General features: G+C 36.0%; 1 protein-coding gene across 8 annotated transcripts in view; it reads left to right on the plus strand.

Moving 5' to 3' along the window:
* setd5 (SET domain containing 5) overlaps nt 1–12,564 on the plus strand; it is a 50,432-nt gene that overhangs the window by 19,569 nt on the left and 18,299 nt on the right. For 4 of the 8 annotated variants that reach the window (XM_051896002.1, XM_051896000.1, XM_051896003.1 and 1 more), the window contains 6 exons: nt 4,785–4,887; nt 5,985–6,268; nt 7,125–7,183; nt 8,966–9,153; nt 9,271–9,309; nt 9,589–9,834. In XM_051896002.1, coding sequence (XP_051751962.1) covers nt 4,785–4,887; nt 5,985–6,268; nt 7,125–7,183; nt 8,966–9,153; nt 9,271–9,309; nt 9,589–9,834 — 919 coding nt within the window. Of the gene's footprint in view, nt 1–4,784; nt 4,888–5,984; nt 6,269–7,124; nt 8,868–8,965; nt 9,154–9,270; nt 9,310–9,588; nt 9,835–12,564 lie in introns of those variants that run through there. The other 4 variants (XM_051896004.1, XM_051896006.1, XM_051896007.1 and 1 more) reach the window with 4 other exon arrangements.

The raw sequence follows: 12,564 nt of genomic DNA on the forward strand, positions 1-12,564 counted from the left end.
TGGCCTCATACAATTTAAAGTACTATACAGAATTAATTTTTCTAAGGCCAGGTTTTCTGAAATATTTCCTAATATTGAAGACCGATGTGACAGATGTCATGCTTCTTTGTGCAATTTGACTCATATGTTTTTTACTTGTCCTATGTTGCAAAATTTTTGGGTCAATTATTTTACAACTATGTCTAAAGTGTTAAAAGTTAGAATTGATGTTTGCCCTGCTATAGCAATCTTTGGGATACCAGAAATTTGGTCTCAGTTTAATTCAAAACAACTGGACATTTTATCCTTTACCTCTTTGTTAGCTAGGTGCTGTATTCTGTTCCACTGGAAATCTAATAATCCTCCAACAACCTCCCAATGGCTAGTGGATACCATGTTTTTTTTTTAAACTGGAAAAAGTAAGATGTTCTGGGAAAAGTCGTTTTTTTTTTTTTTTTTTTTTTCTCAATAAATGGCATCCCTTTATAGATTACTTCAAGTCTCTTTAATATTCTACCTCCTGTTTAATATATGATAATGTATATATATTTTGTATTAAGTATATATTGTATTTTATCTATTTGTATTATTATGACTTATTTTCTATAATTAGTATTTATTTTATTAGTATTTATTTATTTATTTATTAGTATTTATTTTATGATTGTTTTAAAACGTTTTTCCTCTGTTCTATTTGTTTATATTTTTTGGTTATGTATTATGTTTGGGTTTGGTCTTAAAATGTAAAAAGTGTGTTTAAAAAAATTGTAATCTATTTTCTTGTTGTAATAATATTTGCTTAATAAAAAGTTTGAACATGGACAGAGAGAAATAGACTGAATAGTTTTGTCTTGCATGTTAACCTATATAGCTGGGCAGTGGACACGCTTCATTCTTTTCAATAAAATTTACTCTTTTTATTGCTCACCCTGAATGGCCAATCACAAGCCAAACAATCGAAGCTACAAATTCACAGGTGCTATGTCAAACACTCAAGATTTGATTTCTCTGTTAAAGGCCGGACTAGTTTTTTCGGTGTGTTACGGGGACCATTGGCTCTAGTCGGATCTTGGTTTTTTGGGCCGATTCAGCAAGTTGAATCAGCGTTGAGTCGTCGGTGATAGAGAGAACTCTGTTTGGCTGTTCAGCTTAGTAAATGAGTCAGTGCAAGAAAATAAAAGCGAAAGTGATGAAAGCGAGCAAAGAAGTCAAGACAGTACAGAAAGGTTATAATTTTTACGTCATCTTACCTGAGCGTTCGAATGCACAGATATTTTCATAATAACATGAGCCAACTGGAATAAAGAAAGTGATCAGCGTGATTAATATTCAAAATGGTATGTAAATGCTGCTTTTTTATGGTTTGTATATCTGGAGTCCTAGTTTCGGTTCTCCTTTTTGAATGACAAAAATAGACTATTGATACTTGCTGATATAAACAGATATTTACTTATACGCAGGCACAAAACACATGTGCTAGCTGACCGACTCCTTTAGTTTATCTGGTGTGTTCAAGCGCAGCTTTTTGTCTGAGAAGCAGCTGACGAGAGGCGACAACACAGTCAGCTTTCACCGCTGCTAGTTCTTTCACGTCGGTTTGGTGTGTCCCGGCCTTAAGACATTCAACCCCCCAGGTTAGATAAACAAACAGGTTAGATATTCAGTTTTTCTTGTTTTTTATGTGTACAAACTGTAGGGAACAAAACTAAAAAGTACATTTGGGGTGAAAACAAAGATTATTATTTTATTTGTATTTGCGCATGACGGAGATGACTGAGATGTTGCGGGTTACACAAGCTTTTTCTATTCAGTGAATTTTTCTTCTCTCCTGAATCGGGTCTTAGAACCTTTGGCTGATGTTCATCCACGCTATATTTCTTTTGAAGCACATTTTTCATCATTTTACAACACATTTTACAAAAACTGTGATTGGTTATGTGATTGGCCGAGTTGAGAGACCACTGATCCAGTCAGAGGACATGATTATCGTCTGATCAATTTGAACATGGTTTCCATAACCATTGCCTCTTTTCTTTTGAACACTGTACTGTTTTATTACTCCTGTCTGCCAAAGGAAGTGCTAAGCATTAGTGGATCATTGTGGCACCAGCCAGATAGAATATGCCAACAACGTCATGGTGACTGGCCAAAGATTTTAAAGATGCAGTAGCTCAGTACTCTTTTACTTTAATGCCTTGTAGAGATTTTTCTTACTGTTGATTGCAGCTAAAGCTGGATGCACACTGTACGATTAGTCCTTTACAACTGTTGCTTGTCAGACTGTACAAACATGATCCTCGCTGTAAGCCATGTCACACTATAGGATCTCAGTTTGTCATTAATGTCAGACTGTATGGCAGTTAAGACGGAGGCACCCAAGAAGACTTGTCTGGAGTTTTACATCAAACGGTGACACGTTCTGTGACGGTGAGCTGCATTATACGAGTCATTTTATTTCAGGATAATATTAGATGTCACAGAAAAAAACTGTTATTAGGCTAACTAAATCTAAGTAAAAAACCCACAATTATTGAACACAAGTAATAATATATAATCAGTAATAAAATTTTAAAAAAGCAAGTTGCAAGCAACAGGACAAATTAATACAATAGAACAAAGATACAAGTGAAATTTTAGTTTTTCAGGTAAATCAGGTGGAATTAAGAATACAGAAATGTAACTGAATAAAAAAATAAAACACTGCATAGTCTTCATTGTATAAATTAAACATGTTGAGTCATGTTAAAGGTATGAAAGTACACATCCAATATATTGATAAACCTGATTTTTTTTCTATTGATAAAACTGTTTACATTTGCTTATGACACAAGCGACTGTTTACGCGAATACTTGGCAATATGGGCATTTTGGCATATGTGTATTTCATAATTTAGGCACATACTGAAGCCCAAACTATACTTATCGTGCTTTTCCGCTTTTTGCGCTGTCTCGGAGCACTCGCACAGGAATCCATGCTAAAATTAAGCACATATCACAGTATTGCAGTGGTACACTGCATTCTACAACAACCAAGTTACGAAATTGGCTGATTTGAATGTTAAATTTGAAAATGGCCTACTTTAATCTATGAATCAAACAGTCAAATCCAATACTGAATGCCGCTGAAAGACATATTGGTAACACTTTACAATAAGGTTCATTAGTTAACATTAGTTAATCAAGAGTTGTATTTGTTAACATTAGTTAATGCACTGTGAAGTAATATGAACAAACTATGAACAGCTGTATTTTTATTAACAAACCTTAACAAAGATTAACAAATACAGTAACAAATGTATTGCTCATGGTTAGTTCATATTAGTTAATACATTAACTAATGTTAACAAATGAACCTTATTGTAACCTGAGTGTTACTGACATATTTATTAAAATCAAATAAATCAGTAGGCAGTGCAGGACCAAAAATAACATCAAATCCATCAAATAAAAGTTAGTCAGCATGTCACGGTATTGTTTACAATACCGATTATACTGACACAAAGAAAACAAATGCATACAAGATCTGAGGTAAAATTTTGTTTTCCACTCCAGATATACACTTTTGAAAATAATGTATTTTTAAAATGTTACATTGACACATTATCATGACAGTGATTTGAACGTAGCCTTTGTTTAAAAAAAAAAAAAAAAATATATATATATATATATATATATATATATATATATATATATATATATATATTAGCATTTACGTTTTGCTAATATATATATATACATTTACGTTTTGCTAATATATATATATATATATATATATATATATATATATATATAATATATATATATATATATATATATATATATATATATATATATATATATATATATATATATATATATTAGCAAAACGTAAATGTGAATTTCTTTTTTTTTCTTTCACATTTTCAATGTCACCTAGTAGCAGCAGTATCTGGGCTCACACATCACTAGTGTTAACCATGTTGATGTGTTGAAGCTTCAGTCCTCTGTGGTTATTTCTCTTGTGTATGCACACTATTGCTGCTTTGTGATACTCAACCTGACCTGCAGAGGGCAGTGATCTGAATTTAAAGTCAAAGGGGATCATTTGTTAGATTGTAGTACTTATTGAACATATGCTGTTTTAATTTGATGTCTTTTGATAAATTAATGATGATTGCATTGAGCTTCAAGATGTGACACTGAACCTTGTTTAATTTTTTTTTGGAGGAGTAAAATTTACATATGTGGTTTCAACAACCAGTCTCAAACCACTTCCTGAAGTGGTGATGACTCTAATCTACAGGAAGGCCCAGTGCCCCTACCTTGTGGTATCACTTGTCATTCTACTAGAAGCGTCTCGTTATCTTGGGTTACCTTCTATGGAGTTTTCTTGGTAGACTGGGCTTATCCTTCCACCATTTCATTTTACTTTTTCAGTTCAACATGTTCAGTTCTGCAGATCACTATGGTGGACCTTAACTACTTTTCAGTTGAGAAGCATTCCTTGTGTCTGTGTTGGTATGGGTCATCTACTAGTGCTTAGAACTGATTCTGGTAGTCAGGAGGAATGAAACAGAACAGTAGTGACTCTCTGAATTCCAAGTGACCACCTTTAGATCTTTGTCATTTTAAAATCCTCAGAGTGCAGCCCATTTTGTGACATGTCCTGTTGTTGGTTTTCACTCAATCTATCTGACTGGCGTTGCAATGATCCACTAGTGAAACACTGCCTCTTGTGGTCATCTGGATTTTACAGAAGCAGTTACATGTGTAACTAACTAGCATTTTTATTTCAACGCTTTTTAAAAAATCTCTCTTTCTCTCAGTCCTGAGTCAGTTGAAGCAAGCCCAGCAGTAAACGAGAAAAATTACTCAAGTCGCAGCTGTGGGAACACACAGAATCATGGATATGGTGGCCTGCCCTATGCTGTAAGTTGTTTTTATTCTTTTTATTATATTTTATATATATTGTTATATTGTCAGTTATATTGTCATTTTAGCATAAATGTGTAACCCAGTGGTTCTCAAACTGAAAAATATAGCAGTAAGAGAGAATAATAGATTAGAACATAACTTTTCATTTAAGTCATGTTCTAATATAATCTTTAATTTAAGTTATGTTCTAATGAACAATGTATAATCTCTGGCTGCAGTGAGCTCTTTTGACAGCATCTCATGAGCTCAGCTTCTCGTATGTCTTCTTGCCAGAATATGGCAAAGGCTTGTAATTCTGTCTGCTAAAGAGGTGCTTTTCTATGGCAAGGAACTTCTATGTCGGACTTGTTCATAGGGTGACAAGTTCACGGTTTGAAGAAAAATTCAGTGGAATTGGCGTTTTGTGCCGCTTTATAAAAGCAGAGCAGCAGCCACTATCTACGCACTTGAACTCCATTGCAACGGCTGTTTTTACTTTTTTTTTTTTTTTTTTTTTCCCCTCTCTGCTGGGTGTGCCCCACACTTTGAGAACCACTGGTGTAACCCAATAGCACCTCATTAATTCATGGTGCTGAATCATATTTAAAAAAAAAAAAAAAAAAAAAAAAAAAAAAAAAAAAACTCTTGTATAATGCTTCACTTGTTTTGGTGCACATGATTAAATTAAAGTGACTTTACAATGAAAAGAGTTTATTGTAACACCCATAGACACAAAGTTAATACCTCTTACTTGAACATATCTGCAAACCAACCTGCACAGATATTATAATTGCAATTTAATTTAGCAGATGCTTTCATCCAAAGCAACTCACAAATGATGAACATCACAAGGAGTTTTTTTTTTTTTTTTTCCAAAAATGAAGGTTTACTTAAATGAAGTTCCTTTGTTTTATGGTTGTAGTTTAAGAAAGTTTAAACCAAACATTCTTAGCAGCATTAACTATTGTTCACTTTTGAATGCCACATTTTTAGTTTTTCATTCCCACCTCTTCTTTCTTCCTGCCCCTTTTCCCTGCTCCCCACCTTTCATTCTCTTTCCCCCTCTCTCTTTCCTTTTCTCTTTTGTTGTGCCTGAACACCGTTGTTTGAAGATGCAACAGTCTTCCGTTGTGTGTTGTCAGGATCATAACTATGGAGCTCCACCCCCTCCCACCCCTCCTGCCTCCCCACTCTCCCAGACCATTTTCTCCCATACGGAACGCAATGGCACTCTGGGACGATCACGACCCTGTTTCCCCACCAATGAACCAGACAACTCTGCCGACAGTGAGAGCTCATCGGAGGAGGAGGAGGTTGTGGAGGGCGCAGTTCCACCTCCCTGGTGTCAGTGCTGTCTAATGCAGGATGGCTTCCTCATTAAGTGTGAGAACTGCAGGTGGGTGATTAGTATTTCAATTATCTCATTTCAGATTGTACTGTGCTTTAGTGTTTTTTTTTTTTTTGTTTGTTTTTTGTTTTTTTTTCTCATCAAAACTACTTACACTGAGAATGAAACAGTTTCATCACCCTCTAAAGTTTACATACCTGAAAAAAGTAAAGTACACTTCAGTCATGAACATGCTGTATGCCATATGAAAATACTGATTTTGTTGATGCCTATAGTCTCGTGGGCAACGCACCGACATATAGTGCCATTGCGCTTCAGGCGACCCAAGTTTGATTCCCGGCTTATGGACCTTTCCCGATCCTGTCCCCCTCTCTCTCTTTTCCACTTCGCTTCTTGCCTACATACTGTCCTATCATAATAAAAGGCAAACGCCAAAAATAAATCTTTAAAATACTGATTTCACTTGATTTAATGTGAAGCACAGTCCATTTCTGAAATATAACCAATATGTTGTAAAATGTTGTCATAGCTTGATTATAGGAAAATGTCTACAATGTCTACTAAGCTTATATCTTACTGGCTGGTGAGGCTTTGTGTTTTTTACCTTTTAAAACAAATAAATCGGCAATGATCAATACTTTATTCACTTTATTGGACTTGGAATTTTTGGTATATATTGGAATTTTTGCAGAAGTCCATGGTTTCATTTTTAACATCTTCACATTCATGCCTGGTCTTAAATGTCTAGGCCTTAAATCAGCTTTGTGTAAATGTAAATGGGCTGAATCATCATAGCATTTATTGGCCTCATAAGAACAGTGGACAGTAATTTCACTGCATGTCATGGCAATTAGTTATTGTTCTAATGGATGGAGAATGTGTACTGAATGTGTTCTTATTGCAGGGGTCTGGAGAAGAAGAAAGGGCTAGACGGGCAACGCAGAAAAGCAGAGAATGTTTCAGGTAAAACTGGCTGTTTCTCAATTCCAAGAACGCAAAGAACGGACATGCGTTCTAGTGGAGACCGGTCTTGCCAGGCTACCTTGAAAGAAAGAACTCGGAAGGACACAGAACGCATCCTTGTGAGAATTGAGATGTGCTGCGATCTTGTTGCTCAACTGACCGTCCCAACATATAAGTAGTGGCCAATGCACAGTAAATACAACATAACATCACAAACAAATGTCATATCATATTAAAACATTTTATATTATTATAGACATTTTCATAGTGTTTTATATCGTTTTAATTTCCCGCGTGTTTTTGTGAAAATGAATATGTATGATTAATGTTCGTTTTATGCTCTTTCAATGTTAAGATTCTTTTTAATATGCCAATAAAAATACCGCAGGCTTTTTTCAGGTCTTTATCACTTTATTAAAATTAGGCAAAACATCACAAATTTGCAAGCTTGCAGCGGGAATCTCTTATGTGAGAACGAGAAGTTTAAAGCTTACAGGCTTCCATACCATTCGATGCATCCTCGATATCAAGAATGCATCTGGGAACTTTCTAATGCATCCTCTGTACTTGCGTTCTTGAGTATTGGAATTGAACATTGACAATTGATGATGACGTAGTACGAGAACACGCAAGATCGCTTAAGAATGCATATTGAGAAATGGCCACTGTTTTCATTCCCTTAGATGACAATCAACACACTTTTATTCACTTTGAATCACTTTGATTCTCAGTTTTAGTTTCAAAGTATTTTATCAGCAAGATTGTTTTATGTATTTACAACATTGCCAAATGATCAATAAAAACGATACAAACAGTGAAAGGAAAAATAAATAAAAAATAAGCTCAAAAAAAAAAAGGTAATGGCAGTAAAACTATATAGGTAAACTTTGTCATGAAAAAAAAATTTCATGTTGGCTTGACAAAGTCGTCTCAAAGTTTAAAATAGTTTAGATAGATAGAGAAAGGTGACATGAAAGTTATACACACTGTAAAAATTAAATTTACTTGAGGTGCTATTAGGGGTTCCTAAGATTGGCACACTGACGGAACCCTTTGTAGAACCTCTATTCCAAATTAGATTGGATAGAAACATTTATCAACCGTACATAATCCAGAAAACTTCTTAAACTTTAAAGCAGATTTTAGGTTGGTTAATATTAGCCGACAATCACTGCCTTTCACTGCGCTCCATTTGTCACGTGACAGGCAGCTTAATTTCAAGCCCTGCCTTCATTTCTATAGCGCTTTGTACAACATTGTTTCAAAGCAGTCAGTTCAGTTTTAAATATTATCAGTTATTAAATTAGTTCAATTCAGCTATAAAGCAGCTTTGGAGAAAACAGTGATGTTATCATCCAGCTCAGTTCAGTTCTCATTGTGCACTCATAGTGTCAGTGCAGTCAAATCTTGTTGAATATTGAATGTTGAGTAATATTGAGTGAATATTGAGTGAAACCAAATACATTATAGTTGAGCAGTTATACGTAATACATAAATTGATACAGTTACACTAACAAGGCATTAAGGAGTATTAAGAATACTGTTACAGATGTTCGCAGGGTGACTCTTTAAATATAATGATCAAAGCAGTGGCTAGTTTCAGATGTCTCGCTTCCCTCCTCAGTGATACCTGTATTTTGACGTTTCTGACACAATGTGGAATGAAGTTTAAGAGTTTTTCTGGGTATTTCTCTTTTATATCTCTACATTTACACACTGAAGAATAATTCAAATTCAAACTCACCAGTGTCACTGTGCTCTCATGTGCATCTTCCTTTCCAGTGGGCGAGAGCAGCGCTACGGAGAGTGGAGATGAGGACATGTCAGCCTCTGCTGTGTCGTACACGGCCACTCAGCACACACCCACTAGCATCACTCTCACTGTCAAAAGAGTCAAACACAACAAAGTCAAGAAGAGAAAGAAGAGCACAGAGAAAACGCGCACTACCCCTAAAGCCAAGAAAGTTAAGGTACAACAACAAATACATGCACAATATTTGCCGACAAAAACGACGAATGTGAAAAGTCAGTAACTGACTGTCAGAGCTTTCCCATCCTCTCTGTTCTCATCTCTGTTCTCATTACAGGCTTACAGAGAGGGTTCTAGAAAATCCATGAGGATGAAGGTATGGACTCAAATATGCAGTGTTATCTAATGATCCACTTGTATATCTTCTTTGGAAATATTGTATGTGATATGTACAGTATAGACAATGTCATCTAGATGGTGATCAGTTGTGAAGTGTGCGCACCTACATGTGAGTCTTTAATTGTGAGCAATGCAACAATCTTCAGTCTTGTGCATTTAGCTTTAGTACTATTAATTGCCAAAGACTGAAATCATCATCTTCCTCCATTTGTTATCCGATCAAGCTTAAATCTAATACACCCTCTGATTGTTGCAGAACTCTGCGTCTGAGGCCAGTGTTCTGGATGAGAACACAACAGAAGGATGGGAGACACGAATTCGGCAGTGGACCGACCAGTATGAGGAAGCTCTGGCTAACCAGTACAGCGCTGATGTACAAACCCTCCTCGAACACTACTGTGCCAATGGCAACTCCTCCCCAAACCCATCTACTGTTGCCATGGACACCATTAACCGAACAGAACTGGCTTGCAACAACACTGTGTTGGGCTCACAAATGCAGGTATAGATGGGTTTTCATGGATCGTCTAAATCTTAAGACTTTATCAAGTCATAAATATCATAAATAGTATAAAAGAAAAAATAAAATATATATATCACTGATTCTTGAGATAAGTTAGTTTTTATTATTTAATAATACATTATTTTTAACTAATATATTTGTAGACAAAGGTCTCCGCTAATGAACCATGTAAGGGAACAGGTTTTTCTGAAAATGTTTTTTTTTTCTAAAAAAATATGTTTATTCACTTCGGAACTTAATTTGTGTCAACTCCGTCAGACGCGTTAAAAAGCATGATATTTTAATCTATCCAGCAACAGTGTAAAGTCTTCAATTATATAATAATGGTGTTCAGTAAAGGAGCTAAGTGGAAAGAATAAATTCTCTAAAAAATTTTCTTGGGTTAGGGTTATTATGAACAATACGGTTTCTAAATTCCTTAATTCCTTACCCTCCTTTTACTATTAAATGTATATAACCCAGGGTTTCCGCGGGTCTTAAAAAGTTTTAATTTGTACTTCCACAATTTAAGACCTTAAAAATTTCTTAAACTGGAGCAGAAAGTCTTAAATTCAATATCATGGCATGTGATTTCCGTGATGCGCGTACGGAATCGCAGAATCCATTCATAAAAAAAATGGAATTTACTGTATGTGGAATGTAATGCAATTTGTCAACTTTTGGATGAATAAATCAAAAGTAGGACTGACAGGGCTCGACATTGTGTGCTTATCCAGGACAAGTGGATTTTTGAAGGATCAAGTGAAAAAGAATTTTACTTGCCCGACAAGAGAGAGCCTGATTAAACGTCATAACACACACACACACACACACACACACACACACACAATGTAACGTTAATCACCAAAACGCGAGAATGATTCTGCATTCACAGGGTTCCAGACTGCGACTAAAATTCGACCATTTTTTGAGAATGTGCGAGTTAAAATTTGATGTGGTTGCATTTGTGTGAGTGCATGGTCATGCACTCAGTTAAATTCGCGCGTGCGCAACAGAATGGCGTTGTATCAGCAGCTGCTGCAGTCCTTAACTTTTTTGTTCAAAATTAACAAAATGTATATAATGAATGAGTACATCATGAATCCATTTTCCAAACCGTGTTTTTGTCTTATCCTGAATCACTACGGTACGCCTATAATGAGTGTTTATATTCGGACTATTTTAGACCGGTCGGCTCAGCTCCGCTGCGGAGTAGCCCAGTGCCTGCGTGACACCTCATAGACATAAACAGAGAGAAGTAGCTCCGGCTACAATGTTCTTCCGCAAGACTCATGTGCAGTTCTATTTATTAACCGCTAGAGAGCCAACACGCGCATTGCACACTGATGATAAAACGCGCCATTTAGGAGTTCGGGAAATTTAGGAATTAAGCCATATTACAATGAAAAGGTCAATAGCGGAATACTTTAAAAAGCAAATTTTGGAGGTCAAGGATGTTGGTGGAAAGGACGAGCCAACAAGCCAGCATACAGACACAACTGATGACGAGAGCACAGGTGCGGACAGGGAGGAACCGAGTGAGCAAAGGAAAAAGAAAAGGCACAACTTTCATTGGTCGCCAACCCGTCGATCGCTATCGACTGGTAGATCTTTATCACTGTTCCAGTAGCTCCCGAAAATAACAGAAATATGAGTACAAAAATACATTACATTTCTCCAGTGTCTGTACTGTATTTTTTTGTATTTATTTTTCTGTTATTTTCGGGAGCTACTGGGACAGTGATAAAGGTAAATAGCCCACATCATGCCTGAGTCTGTAAACGGCCGTTAACAAGAATCCAGAGATGCTGAAGACGGACGCAAAGAGGAGAAAATTCTGTAGCAGGCAGAGCAGTTCACTGTTCACGATGCTCGAAATATAGGAAGAAAATACATATATTGAATTGGGGGTGAGGGTTTATATGAATGTATCTCTGAAGGGAACTTGCTGTCTTCAGAAAAGTTTCGATGGCAGTGGCATTTTATTTTCGTTTAACCTCTGAATAAATTAGCTATTTCTTTGTTTATAGCGGTAACCGAGGAAACGCTGTATCACTGTTCTTCCATAAGCGCCACCTGCTGTCAATTTGCGTCGCATTCCGCCTGTCTACTTTTGTTTCATGCTTTTTTTTGTGTGTAGCATATAATTTCACAAAGATAAAGTCCAACCGTCTGTTTTCGACCGATAGTTTTTTGATTTGATAGTTAAAAGATTAAAACATTTTGACAACATGAGGTCTCATGTCACTGTCAGTCTTTTTACATCAGTGCAAAACTAAGGTTACGTTATGCAGATTAAGACAACTATTCATCAGGATGCATTGATTAATCCCATGTTGTAGCAAAAAAAAAAAAAAAAAAAAGTGCGACCAAATCGTGCTGGTGCGACCAACTGAGAAAGTTGGTAGCACCAGTGCAACCAGTGGAAAAGTTAGTCTGGAGCCCTGATTCATTTAGTGTAAGTGGTGATTGATGGTGGATTATAATAATATACTGTATAATGTACTGATGGTAACAAGTTTGCGCTGTTGAGGCTTGCGCATCCTGTGTGCAGCATGAGGAACACAACATAGTGGTGTATTGTTCCTGAATGAATGAGTGTTTTTGAATAAAGCAATTGAGTCAGTGATTCGATTATAAAGATAGGTAGTCAACACCTACTGGTGTAACAATGTGACCTGCAGAAAGGGTCACTGAAACATGGTCACCATTACTGCACAGACTGACAGC

This window comes from Ctenopharyngodon idella, chromosome 6 (genome assembly GCF_019924925.1).
Source record: "Ctenopharyngodon idella isolate HZGC_01 chromosome 6, HZGC01, whole genome shotgun sequence".
NCBI classification, from domain to species: domain Eukaryota; kingdom Metazoa; phylum Chordata; class Actinopteri; order Cypriniformes; family Xenocyprididae; genus Ctenopharyngodon; species Ctenopharyngodon idella.